At 48.3% G+C, this 21,302-nt stretch overlaps 1 protein-coding gene across 1 annotated transcript; it reads right to left on the bottom strand.

Moving 5' to 3' along the window:
• Positions 1 to 7,557: 7,557 nt before the first annotated feature.
• Positions 7,558 to 15,570, bottom strand: LOC149340295 (uncharacterized). The gene is made up of 4 exons (XM_089550719.1): positions 15,445 to 15,570; positions 13,679 to 13,753; positions 10,632 to 10,993; positions 7,558 to 7,720 (listed from the first exon to the last, which is right to left on the bottom strand). Exons 1-4 carry the CDS (start codon positions 15,475 to 15,477, stop codon positions 7,558 to 7,560), a joined length of 633 nt encoding a protein of 210 aa, XP_089406845.1. The 5' UTR covers positions 15,478 to 15,570.
• Positions 15,571 to 21,302: the final 5,732 nt, after the last annotated feature.

Here is a 21,302-nt window from a genome sequence, read left to right as displayed (position 1 = left end):
TAGTTTTCTTAAGATTTGAGGCAAGGCCTTTGGAGAGGCTTTGCCTTGTCCTTCGCCTAGCCTTAGGCATGAAAAAAAAATTGTTCTTTCTAAACACATTCCTTCCATTTTATTTCGTTTTTTTTTTTTTCAAGAGATAATATGCTTACTGAGCTCACCTCGCATAATTTTATTCATTTTCTGTGCTTTCGGAAAATTTTCCTTTATCTCCACTTTCTATGCATGACGTAAAGGTTATGTGGTAGCGACATTGGATTGTGAGTGTAGCGGTAAATAAAATTCAATGACCCACTTGTGTTGCCACCAACTTGAACTCTTCGTGTGTCCGCCGATGACTGCTAATCTTTGCCTATCGCGTGCCACTTCAGTATTACTCTAGAACAGTAACTTGTATTAACTAGCGCGGCACAACACGATTCTTAATGACTTGGCATCACGCCTCCGCGGTTTTCCAGGACACGTTCTTTTTAAATTTCAGACAGAATCGTGGTCATGAACACAGGATCAACCATTTCTTAACACCACGCTTTTTTTTTCCGCCCATGGAAAGCAACTGGTATCTTAATCCTTACACAAAGAGCAAAACAATGATAATTTATTTGCCTGAAGCCTGTAAATCTTACTCGTTAAAATTCGGAAATTTTCGCGTTAAAGGCACCACTGCGAACCGTTTTAGGATCCTCTCCTGCACAGGCTTAAAAAATTTCTTCACTTCGCTCACACAAAAATCACCACAGCATTGGCACGAGCTACATGCAAGTTTCAACACCGTTTCCTCGTGTGTGCTTTATCAGCGGTAGCACAGTGGCCTGTTATCTGTAGCTCTTCCAGAAAACATTTCGTATAACTCGCTTAGTGTCATACGATCCACAGCATCCAGACCCCATTGTGGTACTCAGGGCCGCCTCGTGGACCTTGAGATTCAACTTGGCATGGCAGTGCTGCCTGGTTGTGAGCATTCAGCCTATTCATCAAGTAATCGACGAGCTGCAAGAAGCAGAGGACGAATAAAGGTCGGCACCGGCCAAACGTCCACTGCCCTTTCCTGTTTCTGTCTTCTTCTATCTCCGCTAAGAGACTCATAACTTTGCTGATAAAACCTGCCAATACCTAATTTTTTTCTCTTTTCTGTTATTCAGCCAATTTCGCCTGAATAAACACACAGGAATAAAAAACGCCGCCAATCAGTTTCGACGATTTTATCTGTTCGTATGCAGTGGCAGGGGCGCAAAGCAACAATAAGCTCCTTTGGTAAAATGCTGACAGTTAACATCCGATTGTGTCCCATAATTTGCTAATTTCAAGTGTCGGAGTTTTTTTTTTTTAATTTCGTGGAGCTTTCCGAACAGTTACATTGCGCTACTGCGGCAACCACCCATTCGATCAAAACACAAACGTACAAATCGAGGAAGCAAAATAAGACACGCATGGTGTCGTTAATAACAGGTGCCCCTTGTTGAAAACAGACATGCGCGCCGTTGGTCCGTTTGCGATGCGCGCTTGTTGACGAGGGTAGAATGTACTATCGGGTCAATACGGAATGCACATGGTATTATCGATACGCGATCACAAAAATATTAACTGGCGGAGAAATGATGCAAGCAAGGTTTATTATCACTTTCGAAGAAAGGATCACCCCGCTTTCAAGCTTTAAAACAAGACCATCATAGAGAGTCATCTATCTCAACTAATCTCTTCACGCATAACTTCTATGTTTTAATGGTCCTGCTCGTGGCGCACAATCTGTTTGAGCATTTGGTGCGATTGTTGAACTACATACCAGAACAAACGCCACGTCCCCGTTCCCAATCTGGATTTTCATTTTTCACAGCAATTATTTTCACTCTAGCTCCAGTACTACCAACCAAGGATGTTTGATTACAACAGCTTCACCAAAAAGCGGCCTCCCAGGCCAGCGGATATCACGGCTATGCAGTAACGCGAATACAAGTAATACCGGGAGAAGACCAGAGAGTACGACAACTATGTCAGACAACTGCCTATCCGCAACTATCTGAAAATAATCTATATGATCAACATTACGAAATATCTACGCTTGACGGTATTACCCACCTATTGGCTGTCTCTAGGTATGCTGCACAGCAAGCGGCAAGCCGCGGACCATTGCGGGATTGCGAAGATATCTCGATCCGCCTGCGTTTCATCACAAAATTCATACTTCTTATCGCACATGAGCTATCAGCACTTTGTACAGCTTCTTTTTTTTTCTGAGTGGTGTGGACGCACTGTAATTGACACAGGGTACCGGCCATCAAAGTTCTTAATAACAGGTGTGAAGCCACGGTGTACTTTCAAGGGCATCGTCGTAAGCAGCGCCAGAAAGGCACTGCAGGCTGAAATCAAAAGCCTAGTAATTCTGAATACTGCGGCCACACCTAAATTTGTGATAGGCCGGCGCATCAGCTCTGTTCCTTCAAGACTATATAGAAGACTGCGGGTCTGCGAGAGTATCGGCAAGACTGTCTTCAAGGCTATCTGCAAAGACTGTCGGCGAGCTATCTCCAAGAGTGCCCTGTGCTTACAATGAAGCACGGGCCTGTCACAATACACACCTTGAATTAAATGTCATCAGGGTTCGTCAGAGAGTGGGCGCTGGCCATTCACAGACATATCTTACGAACGACAAAAGATAGCAATACGTTGCTTTGAAGCCTTACGAACCTAATTAATAAACGCGTCGTCGGTCATAAAATTCGCCCTTTGGCTGCAGCCAAGTTTATTCACCAAACCGGAGCATTGCCATTGGCTGGAGAGAAGTGACATCATTTCCGGCAAAGGCAGAAACATTCGCTAATGCTACCGCACTCCCAACACATAATGAAATTCAGTGTCCCTGTGAATTATCTTCCTGCTACATCTCGGCACAAGACAAGGCATGTCGTCGGCCAGGTTGAGCTGTTCGCACGGATCGTCCTCGATGTCGAACAGATAATGTTTATCACCACTGACGACACCGGCGTCATCCTCGTGACCACAGTGGACAGTCGAATTGCGCCTCCATACATATTCCTTCGTCTCCTCGAACAGCTGCGGGTCGCCGTAGACACGCCTCAGCACCGCCGACGCCTTGGACTGGCGCACCAGCTGATCCAACTCCTCTTCAAGGAGGCTGCCTTCGAAGAGCTGCGTGTATTACGCTTTCCTCCTACACATCGGACGCCATCAAAGCCAAGAGTATATGATGCGCTTCTTTGCACCAAACTTGACCTCGAGCTAAACAGCACATCAGCTGCTTAAACAGAGAATGCGCACGCAGCCAGTTAAGGTAACAGCTTAAATAATCGCAGTGTAGTGTTACCCACACAAAACAAAATGTGAAGGGTGATCGTTCACTCCACGTAAGTCAGAAATACATAGAAGAGTGCTCTCGAGCTACGGACTAGTGCAGCGATTTCAACAATTTTTTTTTTTTCTGTCAGATACAGCAATAAAAGCTTTTATCGAATGAAATGTAGTCACTGTTCTGGGCAGTTATTCTTGAATAAATTGCACTCTGGAACGCTAGTATGCTTTAATTTCAGTAAAGGAGCTGTTGGTGACAATTAATGTGGTTATTGTTTTGTTTTTGTTTTGTTTTTGTTTTTTTTCATTGAACGTGTCACAGGGTGTTATGTTGCGTCTGTGTGTGGTGTTCTTAACCATAAAGAAGTACATAAAGGGTATGCTTATCCGATTGGAAACCTAAAAAGCGGTTTAGCGGTCCAGTACCTACAAATGTTTCGGAAGTTGAGTCCGCACTCGCTTTATGACAGGGGGGAAAGCGGGGGGGCAATTAGAAGGATGGCAATTAATTAGGATGTCTCCATTAATGCCAGCCCTTCGCACTTTCAGGAGTAATTTACCATGAGGAACCTTACCAAAGGCTTCTTCAAAATCCACACAAATAACATCAATCTGACCCCGGTCATCTACAGCTTTAGAAAGGTCATGTATTGTCTCAATTAACTGTGTCACGGTTGAAAACCCTCGACGGAACCCATGCTGACATTCAGAAAGTAGTCCGGTTGTTTCTAAAAAAATTGATATGTTTCGCAACAGCATGTTCCATTACCTTACAGCAGATTGAAGTAAGTGACACAGGCCGATAGTTGTTCATGAGTGTGCGATTGCCACTTTTAAATACGGGTATAACAATACAGCATTCACATGGCAGTACAAAGATGCCGCACTGGGGCCGAAAGCATTAAGGCTTCTCGATATGGGCTCGCCCTATTCTTTCTCCGACCTGCGGTCTCGCTTTTATACCCTCGGCGGTCGACGACGGTGGCGCCAACCGCTCCGCCAGGGGGATGACCCATCAGAGACAGTTCGCGTCGGCCCGGGCATGTCCGAGTGTGCTGGGAAGCGCTGCGGCTGGCGCTACACTCTAAACACGAATACGCTTACATGGGAGTAAAAATGAGTAAGCTGTCCTCTAGCGCACTCCTTTTTGTAAGTGATAGTGCGCTAGAGGACAGCTTACTCCTTTTTACTCCTTCCTGTTCAGAGTGTAGGCAGCGAGGCGAGCCTGCGCCAGGCCGATGAGCTCGGTACCTGTCTTCAAGATGATACCAACGAAACGAAGTTTTGTTGGAAAAACTTTGGCACAACAGCAGTTGAAGTCTTCATCTATTTGGTCGGCAAAAACGCGGACACGCGATGGAGGACAAGGACTAAAAGCGTACGACAGGCTACGCGGGGCAACACAGGGACAAGTAACTTGTCACGAACACCGAAAGGCAATGCGGGAAACCGAGACGGCTAATTTATGGCTTTTGAGGACAGGAAATCCCAATCCTTCAATCCGTCAGTCTCTCCAAGCACCCTTGTCCTGTGCCACCTGCGGCCTTCTTAAACCCGCAGACTTCTCATTCTAATTCGGCCGCCTAACTTTTTCGGCCCCCTGTCAGACTTGACTTTTCTTGGAATCCAGTACGTTACCCTTAACGATCATCGGTTATCTTGCGTTCACATTTATGACCTGTCCAAGGCCATTTCTTCTTGACTTCGACAACGATGTCTTCAACCCGCGTTTGTTCCCTGACCCATCCCGCCCTCTTCTTGTCCCTTAATGCATGCCTGCCATCTTCGTTTACATATGTATCTCGCTGCGTTGTCCCCAACTGAAGTTGAACCCTTTTCGTTAGCCTCCACGTTTCTGCTAAATAGGTGTAGGCAGTTCGTACTTTTCTCTTGCGGGACTTTGGTAAATTGCTATTCATATGTGAGAAAACTTCCCAAATGCGCTCCATCCCAGTTTTATTCTGCTGATTCTTTCACTCTCGTCATGCGGCAGACGTATTTATTTACTCCTTCCAGCACCTGGCTACCAACTGTGAGCTGCTGTCCTATTCCGAGTGTGTTGAACATTACTTTGGTTTTCGGCATATTAGTTCTTAGATCCATCATACTGCTCTGTATGTCTAAGTCATTTATCATGCTTTGCCATTCATCGCCTGAGTTATCAACGCAATGTAATCGGCAAATCGCAGATTACTAAGGTATTCTCTATCCCTCTTATCCCAGGACTGCTACCAGTTCCAGACCTCCGAATACCTCCTGTCAACAAGCGGTGATAAGCATTGCCGAGATCGTGTCTCCGTGCCTGACACCTTTCCTAATTGGAATTTTATTCATGGCTTTATGAAGGACTACGGTGTCTGTGCTGCCGTTATAGGTATCCTTCAATATTTTTACGTCAGGCTCATCTATACCCCGATTCCGTAATGTCTGCACGACTACTGAGGTTTCGACTGAGTGAAATGGTTTCTCGTAATCTATGAAGATACCTATACAGGGTTTGGTTATATTCAGCGCATTTTTCTACCCCCTGATTGATTGTGTGAATGCGGCCTTTTTGCCGAGTAGCCTTTATGAAAGTCTGCTGGTTATTCGGTTGACTGAAGTTTAAGGTTCCAAGCATCTATCGGCTAAGGCATAGGTTCGACGGAAAACAGGTTTGTCGTCGAAGCCTTCGTGCGGTTTGCCTTGTCGTCGTCACCCCCCCCCCCCCTGGCACTATGTATATACCGCGCCTCTGAAATGCTGCGCAGTGCAAAGCATACAGGTCGTTGTAGGCACATTTGTCAGGAAGAGTGTAAAGCATAAATAGGTCATTATAAATAGCCTGGTCTCAAGCCCGTGCGCGCTGCGGCGCTAGCTCGCGACGATACGCCACTAATCAACAAAGGGTGCTGCACACATACAAACAAGAACGAGAAGGGTGTACAACACTTCACACAGCACTTACTATTTATTTTTAAAATCCCACCATGCCCACAAGATGCTGGTAGCAGTGACAGCATTCTCCCGTGTGCACAAGGTGCTTGTTGGTCATTGCTGCATAACGACTCCTGCATAGACAATGATGCTGACGCGCATAAATAGTCCTCACGCATCGTACAGTTGTCGGCTCTACTCAGTTCTTGAAAGGTATTCCCGAAAGCGAAAACATTGGTGCCGCTACCGCTCTATGAAAGAAAATAGGTAACTATAAAAAAGCAGAGTATACATGTATTACTTACGCAACCGTACGTATTTGCGTCCTTCCAGTCCGGGAATCACGCTGCGGACTTCAGTTATTCTGCCATTTAAATAATTTTTTCAACGCATCTTCATCACCCAAATCTTGCTTATACGCCCAGTATATCTATCTTTAGACGCGCCTTGTTCGGGGAAAGTAAACCGAAACTGATCAGACAAGAGCAGCTGTATCACCAAAGTAGGCATCGAAATATTAAAAGAACTGGTATTTCACTTTGAATATATAACACTGAGGCACCCAGCGTATACTCGGTCACCTAGGGACAAAGCTAAATTGCAACTGCACTATTTTGAGAATTCCGCGCTATTCAAGGATTCAAATCTATATAGGCTGCTAAAGCATGCCAAGTTTTTTTGAGCTTGCATTTAAAATAGTAAAGTAATCAATGGTTAAATCTTAAGCTTCCCCTCACAGCACCGCAGGAGTGCGGATAAATTAGTATGACGTCACGGAAGGTAAGATTTTAAATTTGCGCTGTCGCCAACCACCCCCTTCTGTGCCTAGTTGGATTCTGCCATACAACGCCCGCACGCCTTTGCCTTCGGTGGCGTTGGTTCTTTTCCTTGAAAGCAAGCGTTTATGCGTTGAAATTGTACTGGCACCTTCGATGACGTCCATGATGCGCCCCCCACTTGGTGCTGTGCGCTGCGGAGAAGCTTGATGGGCATCTCGATTTCAATAGGCGATTACGTCACCATTTCAAATGCAGTCTCGAAAGGACTTCGCATGCATTACATGCAAGTTTCACACATTCGACCCATTTAAGCTCGTTGATTTCTTAAACGTGTGCAGTTTCCCTTTTAGAGGGAGAAAAAAACTGGGAAAAGGCTGCAAAAGAGCCGGAAAGTTAGGATAAATAGCAACCACTAGTGTTGGTTGCTCTGTCTTTGTTCCAGGCACCTGATACAAGTTACGTAAAAGAGGAAAAGAGGAGTCGCTGTGATTCTCAGCTTCAACAGTTCGCGCAACGCAATGTGTCTTCGTCGGGTGAATGGAGCTGGGCTGCCCCTTCATCAGTCGCAGCCAGCAGGCGGGCAGCCTCTTCGCGAGAGGTAACTTGACGAATCCCTTGCGGGCAGCTCGATGATCACGGCTGCCCTTGAAGTCGTCAACGTCGTCGTCGAACATCGCGGATAGGCGCTTCTTATCGGCATAGGCTTCGGAGATGTCTGTGGCCTGCGTCGGAAGAGAATCGTGTGAAGTTAGCCACAGTTGCGACCAAGAAGAGTGAGCCAGGAAGAAAGAGGGAGAGAAAAGCACTGAGAAGTAGATTGAATTAAATATTCGTTCTTTTGTCCTAGCCCTAATTTTGGTTCCAATTCAAATATCTCTACAGATGACAAGTGCCAAGGGATAGACATGGTCTTTCCAGTATTTGCGTTTCACGCTAAGCAAAATTTTCAGCTAATATTTTACTTTCTTCAAACGATTGTAGTTGCTGTTGCTTGGTTGCATAATTTAATCAAATACTGACCGGCAGCCAAAAGACAGATGCTGAAAACAGACCTTCGAAGAACTGAGGCACTGAAGCCGATAGCAAGATTGAAAAGATCGAAGTTTCTCATGCTTAACTGAGGCTCGTGTGGCGTGCGAATTATCCCCATAAAGGGGTCCTACAATGCAATTTAATAAAGTCACTGTACAGTTGGGATGCCAAAGTACAATGCTTCTCGAGTATCCTCCAGCCACGATGATTTCAATGGGTTTTTAGAAACTGAGTTATCTGCTGTGAAATTTTAATTTCACCGTCTTCATGCCTCTCTCGCTCTCCTCTCGTCACTTATTGTACGCTCAAAGGTCAGCGCTCCTCCGCCGGCTTCATCCACTCGGCGACACCGCCAGGCTACCGACGCGCGAGGGAAATCCCCAAGGGGAAAAGGGGGGGGGGGGGGGGGGGGGGGGGGGGCTTTTGCTGAAGCGCAGGCGCAGCGTGGCTGACCGGTCGCGGCCACGGTAGCTGCGTGACCTCTACGCATGACATGGAGGAGGGCGCGAGTTCCAAAAAGTCGCCGGAAAGGACTCGCCAAATTTCAAGCGCGATTGTCGGTTTTCTGCTGCGTGCAGAAGTATATTCTTTGGCTAAGATGTGCATAAAAACACAATCTATCGACTGAGCGAATTTATTCACTCTGCTCTAAAGCTGCTGCGGGGTCCTTTTAAGGGCTATCGTCGTGATGGTAATCACGAATGGATAGTGCTCACGTGTCGTCCAATCACTTAGAGCCCTCCGCTTGGAACTTCTTTTGAACATAGCCAGAAAGGTTCGTAAAACTTGTCTTTTGCAAAAGCGCTAGGTTATTGAATAGCACATGAGCGGTAGCAAATAAAGCCTGTCAGCATGATGGTCAAATTAAAGGGCTCCGGTCATCTAAGAAAAAAGCTTACGCAAGGAAAAGTGCCCGTACGTCACCGTCATGCCCGTACGCCACCGCCTCCAGACTAAGCGCAGAGTGCGTTGTTTTGCGTCTTGATGGTACTCGGTGTCTGGGACAAAAACTACCATGCAGTTACGAGCCATCAAACCTTCCCGTGCATTACAATATTGCTGAATATTTCATGCACATGAGATATCAAGCACTGCTAAACATTTACGCCAGCCATACTGATATGCCGATTAATATATTTCCCGGCGGATGTCGTTTGTGTTCAAGACACCTGTCTACGAATTCGCCGTTCAGGAAGAAGCAGAGAGCTCAATGTTGTCATTTCCAAGCGGAGCTTAAGTTTCCCGTGGCTGTCCACAAAAAACTTCGCACTCGATGCTACCAAAAACTGCCAGACCAACATACTACAGCTGCATGATATCGACAGTACTTTTAGATCGACTGACTTGAAGGAGGTCTCATCTTGGCAGGAGACTGTCTCAAGACAAACTCAGCGCGAGTCGTCAAGCATTTCAAACGAATATGATCAAACCAGTCAGCGTTGTAAGTCAAAAGCTTTGGGTGCCCCAGTGCATTATTCATGGTGTTCTGCGTTCGACGCTATGCTACATTCTTAACATTGTGGTCATATCTAACTACTGCGTCTGTGATGCATCTAGCATGGGGAATAATCTGCCAATGGCGCCATAGAATCTGCCCGAATTTCTAGTGCGAGCAGAAAGCGATATAACTCCAAGCCCAAAGCTGAATGTGTGTCGTGGGCCGTTGTGATCGACTGCAACAGTTTTGCACAGGACATAGCTATGCTCATCGCCTGTCTAAATTTCCTACAGAATAAAGAGCAGCTTTTTGTGCAAGGTGATACTTTCGTATTATGCTGGACTTGTTCGAGGCAGTTTACATGGATATCTCTCAGGAAAATGGGCAAAACGGGCCGGACTCATCTCATTATTTTTTAGATTTCAAGGTCTCAGTGCTATGTATTTTTTTTCCTAGGGTTACATAAAAGATATTGCCTCAAAGATGCTAATGTCCAAAGAACAAGGCTTGCGCCGAAGAAACCACAACCCTATGAAAAACCACACGCTTTATGATGCAATAATTTTATCATTAGTAGAGAACCTCCGAGCTTCTTTCCCGCCAATTTCGCAAACGTTCATAAAAAATATTCCCAGCTGCATTTTTAGATACCCAAAAAATTTAGCACCGTTAGAGTTATAGAGTTAACCCTTATAATATTGAATAAAAGTATTTTGTCAAGGGAGACATGAACGTTTCCCTTCGGCAGATCATAATCGTGAATGGCATTTCCTAAAGCACTATAGTCGGATACAATTTAAGAACGCGCCAGCTTTTCCCCGTCAAAGGACTCCCTTCCAGCCGATAGCGTCGGCCTGTTCTCATGACCACGCTAGTGTGACAAAGCAGGGAGGGGTAGACGAAAGGGGATAATCCCTTCCCTCTGTGGTTGGGGATAGACCCCCTCTCTCCATTGTGGTTCCTTTGACAGGGAAACGCCGCTGCTTTCTTGAGTTGTATCCTAGTATAGCTGACTGTATACACAGCTCTCTTTATAAACCTGTTAACTGGTAGGAGTGGTATCGTCGGTTCCGCGACAGTACTGCGAAGGCATGCGCTAGGGTGTAGTGCGCCTTTTCTGCCTGCGAATAGAATCAGACGGTACACGACGAACTGGCACTCACATGTAGAAGTTAGCGCGTGCCGCGGCGGCGACATTAAGCGCCGGGGCCACTAGCTGCGCCACCCGGTGTTCGGCAGTGGTGGTCCGGTCGTCGCGGTGGTGCACGGTGACGTCACCGCGCGAGACGAAAGCGAGAGCGACGAAGACGAAGAAAGCTACCACAATACTGGTGGACGCGACCAGCGCCGCCACTATGGCCCAGTGGGCCTCGTGCCTGCGCTCGGACGGGCCGTACTCGTCGCACTCGAGGTACCAGCGGGCGCGCTGGTTGCGGTCTTCGTCGTCGGCGGCTGGAGACTCTAAAAGCGGCGTAGTATGCGGCGACGGGGATGCCGAGGGGCCTTCGGCAGCGAGAGAGCGCTTCTGTGCGAGGAAAACGAGACACCTGTGAGGCAGGTGCAGTAAATAAGTGGCAACAATTCACAGCGAAACCCCACTATTTCGGATTTCAAGGGACTTCAGGGAGCCCCGAAGCATAAACCATTACAAAGTGTTCCACATCAGCATATCTTTGCTTCTTGAAAAATATCTAAAAGATAACTAACTGGCTGATGCGAGGAGTTTGGGTGGCAGAAACTATTTTTACCAGTCCGCCATATAGTGGACTGCGCCCGCGATGTCAGATGAACAAACACGAATTGTCCATCAGGGCACTCGTGGCATCAACATCCCCGCCTCCTTAAACGCAGACACTCCTTGAAAATAAAGCGCGCCCTGCGTATGCACGCGTATGGCGTAACGTAACACCGATTAGATATTGGGCGACAACGAACGCTGACAGCACGGCTCCCGACGCACACGCAACAGACAAGAAAATGGCGGAGCGGGCCACAAAACTTAAAAGCATCTCAACATGCTTTCTATACGAGAGATCACAAAGGTAAATCGGGCCCGTTGAATTCCGGTTGGATACCGCCAGCGCTACTCATGGTATAGTGCCCGGTACATAAGGTAAATAAATGGGTCGCAGATGTATTAGCACTCCATCTATATACCTATGTGATTGAAAGCTTGTGTTTCTACGATAATGATCCTTCTCGCGCATGTGATAACAAGTAGTCATATTCGATGGCATAAATATGCTATTTCCAATCAAATTTATCGCAAGTTCGTGCTGGTACTGCTGGTCTCTCTTTGTCTTTCGTCTTTTGGTGCGCTATAGTTATTTTATCATACATGCGTTTGACGAGGCCGGACAGGGTGTCCGAATTGTTCAGTTTTCCACATTAGCGGGTTAGACTTCACAATGCTTGCCTGTACTGGCCCAGGCTTTAAGCCACATGGAATTCCAAGGCAGTCACAGCTGTGGTGTGTGTGCGAAGAAGCAAACTCCTGGAGATTGCACCCTCCCTCTCTCGAGGCAAGGCAGCGAAAGTCATCATTTCGATGCGTTCTCCTCCCTCCCACACAACAAAGCTCCGATTGCCATATTCACCGGCAACTCCTGATCACATACAGCATTTTCTCAGAAGGACGGGGCCACATGACCGGAACTGAGCTACCTGAGTCTTAATAACACCAAAGGCAGAATTTTCATGAGCCCCGTTTTCTATACTTTACATAGAAGCCTTAAGCCCACTTTAACAAGTTCAAAGAAAGAAAACTGGAAAGGACACTCAAGCTCCGCATTAAGGGTATGACGCGATACCGTTAATGGGTTAATGCCCCTATATGCGGAATTGGTCATTCTTAACTTTACATTCATAGATCACTGGGAGCTCCTGCGCCACTCTTGGAGCAGTGGTGCAGCGGTTAAGCGATGCGCCACTGGCCTGCGACGGCAGGTGCTGTCCCCGGTTGGGCCTGTGCGACCCCGGTTGCTGTCACCGAGAAACCTCTCGAGATCAATCATTAATTTACCTGCCACCTGCCGCGCTGGTCAGTTTGATCAGAATCGGGTGGGCAGGTTGGGATGACGCCAGAAATTCGTTACTTAGGCGACCCACCTAGGTCGCCGGAGCGGCTGGTTGCTTCTAGCGGTCGCTATCACCGACGTCGGACAATTTTACCGACATGGGGGTACTAACGCTCCCGCGTTGAAAGGATAGCATCACCCCGAACGAACATTCTCGCGTGGGTCAGTCTTCGGCTCACCTATGACAGCGGCTAACAGGTCAGCCCAATAGCCCTCCATAATTAACGGCAAAGCCGACGCCCTTTTGGAAGAAGTCTCCTTTTCATCTGTAGTCGTAATCGGGACTTGTGGCGAACTCGCCGCCGACTGTTTTAGAGCGAGATCAAATGACGTTATTTTACTTGCGGGAAAATGGCGCTGGCATCGGTATCGCAGAAAGTCGTTATCGTAACCCCTGTGGTTCAATTACCACCGAAAATTAATTTTGAAACAACTTTATGAAAGGAAGCATACTCGTACGGGGCAAGAGCAAAGCGGACGGCACAGGCGGCGTGCCATTCGCCTTCTTTTTTTGGCGTTCTTTAGAAATGAATGTATGCCAACTTGCCCAGTTATCAGCATGAATACGTCCGGAAATCAGCGTTGCCGAGATCGGCCTGCGCCATAAGGTGCAGTCCTTAGGGCTTTAGCGAAGAACTCACCATGTATTAATTCGGCGCCATTTACTACTGGCCTGTATGTATTGCGACGGTAGCTCTAAGTATCACTCCCCTAAAAAAACTCTCCAGCGTCCACGAGGCAGCGACAAAGGCCGTCAGCGCACCCTGATGCGCCTTTCGAGCGTTCTAGGCAAGTGTGAGCACTGCTGTACATTTGCGAATGGTCATTGGGCGCTTTTGAGTATGCGCATGTTCATGTAGGAAGGAAGCAAATTGAATTGGATTGGATTGGATTGGATTTGAGGCTTTTTCTTTTGAACATGCGGGCGATGGAAAGCTTTACCTGTCATTTCTTTACTTCCGTAACGTGGTATAAAGGATGAGAGTTACCCCACAGAACCCTGCACTCATGAAAAAAAAAGTCAAAATGCTCAATCTCTAGCTAAATTTTCAGACCAAATACCACGAAGCCGGCACATTCATTGTGCATACTGCAAGTTTGGAAAACGCTATGGTTTTTAGAGTATTTGTTACCGTGTGAACTTCCGGCCATATCATGAACCGCTTCTTATCTCTCGTGCCTGGGGCATTGCACCTTTTCCTTGAAGGCTGCAAGTGATAGACGCAAACGTAAGAAACTGTATTCCACACCGAAAAGTACGCTCTACTTCAGAAGTATGACAACGAGTGGAACATGAGAACCGCGGAGAACAGCAAGAAAGAACCCTAATATCAAGGGCCAAGTTTTAGAACGTTCCTTACTTTATTGAAGATGCCTTAAGAGCGGCTCGCCTTCCCTGGGTAAATTTTTAAATACCGCTTCCTAAGGGGCACTTAGTGCAGCCTTTATTAGAGTGGCCTTTTCTTGACCCACAACGATACCCTCACGCTCCTTTCACTCACCACTTGTGGAGTACGCAAGCTTCACTGCACAACATTTCGTTCTGAGTTTGCGCAGTAAGACATCTCCGCCGCCTGCGGCGGAGCCGACCTCACAATGACAGAACTAACATTCACTGCTGCCGCTGCACTGTCACCAATGGGATGTTGCCAGACCAACTATGTCATACTGCCAAGCCATCTACAGCCTTGAAACAATACGCTAAAATGCCAAACGAGTACACATAGGTGCGCCTACCTCAAAACAAACGCAAGGTGAAAGATGAGTACTAGCTTTTTTTTTTTAGTTCAGTCAAATGTATTGCAATCAGAGACGAGCCCCGACAGAACAGCCCAAGCGATGATGATGAGTATACAGAGGTGAGAAGGATGAAGGCGCATACAGATAGGTCACAAGGACGAAGCCGCATATATTTGCCGCCGCGGTGGCTCAGAGGTTATGGTGCTCGGCTGCTGACCCGAAAGACGCGGGCTCGATCCCGGCCGCAGCGGTCGAATTTCGATGCCGGCGAAATTCTGGAGGCCCGTGTACTGTGCGATGTCAGTGCACGTTAAAGAACCCCAGGTGGTCGAAATTTCCGGAGCCCTTCACTACGGCGTCTCTCATAGCCTGAGTCGCTTTGGGGCGTTACACCCCATAAACCAACCAACCAACCAACCAACTGAAGCCGAATATAGTACTCGCACTAACTACCACGCGGTTAAAAAGAGTCCAGCCTCCGCGATTAGTGAGTGTGATGCGGTGAGTTGAATAAAAGGCTTCTGCCGAGAAACGTGGACAATTTCAGTCCTGTGTTAACGGTGACAATATTGCTATTTTTAGGCGCATATTCAAAACACTCACCAAACGCTGTTCTTGGCGCATGATAGCCTCATTTGACTATGTGCCATAAAATTCAACACAACACATAAACACCAGACGCGTACAAGCGGCTCTTCGTCGCTCTGAGTGCCTCTTTGCCCGCGGAATGGCTAAGGACGGTTCGAAAATTAAGTGGCTTCCTTCAACGCTTCCCTGAGTTAAGGAAGAATGTATGGCTCCTCATTTGAGGTAAGTAAGCCGTGTTAGTCAAGGATCGTTCTGACATTTGGCCCTAAGATATTATGCGAAATGAAGGAAAGGTACGCAAACCACAAGACTCGGGAAGAATGACAAATGGGTTTATAAGCGTTGCAGACAATATTTGCTGCGTCAGTCCGCACCCTGCTGCTATTCAGAAAGAACGTCAGAGCCCTGAGAAGGAAATTCAGCGTTAAACCACTGACGTATCTGCTGGGCAGCGTTACTGGAATATAGGCTTTCTTTCGGCCAGCCACTTGTTGAAACGAGGTTTCAGATATCATGCAAATATCTAGAACAAAATAGAATGCATCGCGCCCAGGCTAATGAGCCACCTCACCTTGTAGTGTGTTGACAAGCGGGAGACCGACATCGTAGACGTGTATATCAAGTCAGTCTTCTTTTTCTTCGTGGCCCTATTAATACCGCCTGTCCAGTGAGGACGCTATGGAGTGGTTGGAAACTATAGGTACTGCAATAACGAACAAAGATGTCTTGGCGAACATGCACCATTCGAAAACAAGATAATTTTTTATTATAGTATGCTGATTTAAGATTAATTTTTACAAGCTCTCCTTACGAGGATCTTAACTCTCCGGACAACGCAGCGAGCTATGGAAAGAAAAATGATAAGTGTAACGTTAAGAGATCGGAAGCGGGCGGAGTGGGTGAGCAAACAAACGTGCGTTAATGATATCCTAGTTGTAATCAAGAGGAAGAAGTGGGCTGGGGCAGGGCATGCAATGCGAAGGCAAGATAACCGCTGGTCCTGAAGGGTAACGGAGTGGATTCCAAGAGAAGGCAAGCGTAGCAGGGAGCGGCAGAAAGTTAGGTGGGCGGATGAGATTGAGAAATTTGCGGGAATACGACGGTGGCCGCAACTGGCGAAGGGCAGAGTTAATAGGGGAGACATGGGAGAGGCTTTTGCCCTGCAGTGGGCGTAGACAGGCTGATGATGATGATGACAACGATGATGATGATTCCTGGCCGGTGATTCGAAGTTGGTACGTGCCGTTTCCACACCTGATAACAACAATACTAATGGTATACAGAACGGCGATGGGAGCTTATCTTTTAATATAAACATGCTCCCCTGTTCAGTCTCTATTAACGACCCCCCCCCCCCCCACACACACACACACACACATTTTTCAGCAGCCACGGTGGCTCAGTGGTTAAGGTACTCGGCTGTTGACCGGAAAGACGTTGGTTCGATACCGGCCACGACAGTGCACATTTCGACGGAAGCGAAATTCCGAAGGCCTGTGTGTTGGGGCACTTTGAGGCGTTAAACCTCATAAACCAAACCACATCTTTCAGCAAAAGCTGTATAGAAGTTTTTCTGCCAGTGTGGCCAATACCCGCCGTCATGCGGTGCCAACATAGCAGCAAGTCATAGGCGAATAACGCTGAAAACGAATGTCGCTGAATGTTAAGTGAGTCACCGGGAAGCAAATGGTCCACAAGGATTATACGGCCCGTGGCGCTCACGAGGATCTGCCACTTGTCATAACAACCAGGGGGATTCAGGAATGGGCGCCGCAGTAAGGGGGAACCAGAGAGTTGCACTGCGGCTGTTGACACTCTTGGCCCATCAGAAGAGCGAGTTCGTGAACCGGGCCGTAAGGTTCTAAACTCCAGAACGTAACCAAAGGAATGGCAGGAAATTGTATACTCCTTGGAACACAACATCACTGTCATCCCTCACTCTCTGCAAAGGGTTATAAACCAAAGCAAAGGTATTGAGTATATTTGTGCAACGAAACCTCTTTTATTCAATTAGAGAAACAATAGAACATGTCCAAAGATCATAATGCAGTGCTAACACAAGCAACGAGCGTGGCTATGTGCAATTTTTGGTTCGTTAACAAACTCCTAGACCTAGCCGACACTTCGTAAAGACCAGAGGGTAGACTGCTTTAATTCAATCATAATTATTAGGCACTTGGGTTCACAATATACTTTTCGATCTACCGAATCTCTTAATATCCGCAATGGCCAACACATGCTGTTCCTATTTACAAAAAGAAATTCACTTTCCCGCACGTTACGCTTTTGCAGACCAAACTCACTCCCGGCGGCACAAAATAACGCGTAACTCGAGTGTTGCTCAAATATACTGCACAGGCCACACTGTCAGATCGTCCAGATTTTATATTCGCGCTGTTCACGGCAGCACAACACACATCGGGTACGGAGAATGATACAGCATCTGTTTAGGCGCAGCTTAACACAAATAACTCGCATACATGTATGCACGAGTGAAACGCTGCCTTTAACTATGGACGTATACCGCCACACCCGACACTTTTAAACTATGCAAATGATCTGATCATTGCCTTGAGCAAAGTACCAGTTAAAATTAGCAAATTAATTAGAAGCTTCCACAGTCCGTTATAAATTAATGTTCAATCAGGAGCACTCAAGACCAGGTAACCAACACCCGCCAGAGCGTCATAATACAGCAGCGCGCACCAGTTACGCAGTACTTCGCAATAATTGCCATTTTTCTAAGGATGTATGTGGATCAACAAATATTTTCGCAACACAATGCTTTCCCAATTGGCAGTGCGAATCAGTACATTTGGAGGGTATGAAGCTTGACATTCGTCCGTATAGTTTACACCGTGTCGCTTTCACTAGCACCGCAGCACCTAACGGTGCTGCCACGGCAAAATATCACCCCGAAGGAGCACGGATTCATGCCCTGAACAGCGTGCACGGCGAGTCCGCTCTCATTGCGTCACCTCGACTGCAGCCGAAAGCATCGGCGAAGGCCTTGATGTGGCGCAGCGGCATGTTGACTCGCATCGCCGGTGGTGGTTGTCGCCGCAGGAGCATCTGTCTTTGCTCGAATGCCTCGTCGTCTTGCTGGCACTGGTCCAGGGCGTAGTACAAGAAGAATAGCTGCGTGGAACTGGCCTCTGGTAGGGTGACGAAACGGTACTCCAGCTTCCAGACTCGGCGCACGTCCAGCAGCTCCCGGAAAGCATGCAAGGCTAGCTCGATAGCCAGCGTCTGTTCGAGCAGCCATCGTCGCACCCATTCTCCGCCGCGGTCGAGAAGGACGTACAGCGGAGTGCCCAACGTCTCCCGCTGAGTGAGCGCCTGCCAGTCGTCATCCAGGCATCTTCTGGCGGCCTCGAGACGCCGTTCCGACTCCACACCCAGGTCCAGCGCAGCCTCGCGGTCGAAGACGAAGCTCGAGTAAAGAAGGGGAACCATGGAAGCATAAAACCGGACGGCCACGCGCGGAAGGTGGAATGCGAACAAGCTGCTGTTCGCGGGGACCGAATCGTTCAGCACTCCCTGGGGAACACGGACGTTCCGTCCTGGCGCGTCCAGGTCAGGCCGCGAACTTAGCGGTGAGACCGGGCGCCACCCGGGCCCGAAGCGTAGATCGCGGACGGTCTCCTTGGCCCGCTGCGTGCGTAATATGTGGAGGAGGTCCAGTATGGAGTGACCGGGAGCCCGACTGCTCTGGTAGCAAGAGGCATTTTCCTGCACCTTGCCAAAGGCAAAAGGGCCGTCCACCCGTATGCGCCGCAGTCGGAACGAGAGCGCGAAGAGGGCCCGAACGTCGATCCACGAGATGCGAGGCAGAGCACGCAGGAAGGTAACCTCCAGATCGGACAACCAGCGCCTCTGCCAAAGCGCAGTTCCGGATCGTTGCAGCGGTAGTGCTGCAGCACTGACGAAGCACAGAGGAAAGGCCCGCTCGAGTACTCGAAGGCACAGGCTGTCGGCGTTTGGAACGTCGGTCCGGCCAGTGGCTTCTAGGAACGACAACTGGCGGAGAGCTTGCAGTGGTTGTGGAAGGAAGGCAGCGAGCCTAACCATGGCACGGAAACCGAGGTGATTGAGCACCGCATTCGGCGAGCGGACTTCTCGAATTTCTGCCGGAAGCCGCTTAAAGTACTTGGCGGATAGCAGCAGCACGTGAACCAGGTCGAGGCAGGTCGTTGATTTCCTCGCTCTTTTCAGCTTGTTTTCTACAGCGACGCTCACCAGCTTGAAAACGTCGCCGTCCAAGTCACATGGTTTTAAGATGGTAGTATTATCGTAGTCCGCGGACAGGTAAGCACGTTCCAGCAGTTCGAATACCAGCGTTATGTCACCGGCTAAACGTTCTCCGTGCTTAGGGTCTGTTACCCCGAAAGCGCGCACCGTTTCCTTGATGGCACTGTCCACAAGCGAAGACTGCCCGGGGATTTGCATTGGGAAATGGAGCGGCTCCGGTGGTCTCAGGGTTGTCACTCCTCGACTCGCGTCCAGCGGGTCGACAGCTACGTAGATATCAGTGAACACTGCCAATCCGAGGTCGCGAAGCAATTCTCCAGCGAAAAACCATGCATCTTCGCGAGGACGTTCTTTGTACGTGGGAATCGGCCATTCCTCAATCTTCCACTGTTTGAACACATCTTGTACGTGATGCACTGAAGATGAGGATGCACTGGCCCCGCATGCTTTCATAAATTCAGGCGCTGGTTCCAGTGTTCCTGCATTGTCCATAAAAAATGTCATTATGTTTCTTTCTATGCGATCTTCAAGTAAAGCGTCTTCAGACAAGACTCCTGCTTGGAAAACCTCGCTACTTCGCCTCTGTTTCCAGCGCTGGCAAACGTGCTGATAGAAATCTTCACAGGGGTAGTCAGCTTCACTCAGCAAGCTCTTCAAAAAATCGCCTTCCCTTGTGCAGTAATCGCTGTCGCAAAGGTAGGCCTCGGGAAGCCGCGTTGTCGTAATAGTTGGAGTCTCGGTCGTTTCGCTGATCGTTGTTTCTGGAGTGGTCGATAATGAACTGACATTGACACTCATAAGTGTGGTCGAACTGAAAACTACAGCGATCCATAGGAGCGTTAGCGCGCTCAAAATGGCCACGCAGCTGCGTTCAGGGTACATTTCTCTCGCAGTTTCTGTCAGTTCTAACATTTCTTTTTCAGCTGCTGCTTCTTCTTCTGCGGACGGAATTACCAACAGGGGAGCGGGGAAGGCGTTTTGGTTATCAGGCGCGTCAGTTTTTGTTTCAAGTGCAGCGTCTTCTAACAGAGGATCGGGGGTGGCATTTTGATCATCAGGTGCGTCAGTGTTCGTTTCAGGTGGGACGTCTTCAGCAGCGGGCGCGCTTCCTTCGTGGCGAACTGCAGTTTCAGCGGCCAAAGTATCAACGTCTTGCCCAGATTCTACTGACTGCATCAGCTCCTCGCTAAGGTGAGGCTCTTGTTCCGGGAGGTCGGCAGGATTATCCGCCGGTGGCTGCTGTTCAGTGCCCAACTCGGTCTTCTCACTTTCGCTTTGTTTGCGTACGGACTTCTCGTCGCCAACTTTCATTACTTCTTTCACCGGAACCTGTGGTGGCTTCGGGCCACTTTGGGCCGACAGGCTTTTCGCATCACTCGGCACTGATTTTGTTGTCTCTTCAACAAAAACTGGGTCATTCTGCTGGGAGCTGCCAACCTCGATTGTTCGCGAGTCGCTTGCTTCTCTAGGAGCTTCTGGAATTCCGAATGATTTCTTAAGAAAGTTATCGCTTGCGTATGGATCTTCAGTCGCTGCGTTTAGTTCCCAGCCGGGAGAATCATTGGATTCCTTCTTCGTAACTAACCGAGGCAGCGTCCTTGGCTTGGCAGAAGGACGATTCGCTACAGGTGCCCTGCTTTCAACATTTACCTTTGAGCTACCTGCATTCAGCGCATCAAGCAGGCGGCTGCCAGCTCTGGTCAAACTCCAAACTCCTTTTAATGTGGACGCTGTGCTCGCGCTTTTTTTCGACTTCTTTTTAGCTGTCGGGCGCGCAGCGCAGTACTCTGGAAACTGGCCCCGGGAACTTAAACTATCAGGTTCTTCAACCCGCTTACCAGCGGGCGTCCACAATAGGACCTTTCGTTTTGCCGGTTTAGGTATGTCTATGTCTATTTCAGATAGAGAGTGGGTGAGTAGGCTGTCTACCTCCATCTCAATTGTAGCGCGGCTCGGCAAGTCGTCTTTCGGAGTTCTACGATGGTAGATAGGCTTTACGTGTCTAACAAACTGAACTTGAGGAACATCAGGTTGGTCTTCTACATACTGCTTTTCCTTATTATCTGGGCCTAATCCACCACCTGAAGAAGCGAGTCTGCCGGCTGGCGTTGGCTCTTCTTTCTGTCTTCCTCTCACCTGTTCATCCGACGAAGATTCTATCCCCAAATTCGTCGTACC

This window comes from Amblyomma mixtum, chromosome 6 (assembly GCF_055824585.1).
Source record: "Amblyomma mixtum isolate Tamu chromosome 6, ASM5582458v1, whole genome shotgun sequence".
NCBI lineage: Eukaryota > Metazoa > Arthropoda > Arachnida > Ixodida > Ixodidae > Amblyomma > Amblyomma mixtum.
The sequence above is the reverse complement of the archived record's forward strand: the minus strand, read 5'-3'. Positions and strand labels throughout refer to the sequence as shown.

Coding starts and splice junctions, on each gene's coding strand:
- LOC149340295 (XM_089550719.1), bottom strand. CDS start 15,477: ATGTCGGTCTCCCGCTTGTCAACACACTACAAG. Junction 13,754..15,444: donor GCTTGTCAACACACTACAAG/GTGAGGTGGCTC, acceptor TATCACTTGCAG/CCTTCAAGGAAAAGGTGCAA. Junction 7,721..10,631: donor GCACGCGCTAACTTCTACAT/GTGAGTGCCAGT, acceptor CTTCCGACGCAG/GCCACAGACATCTCCGAAGC.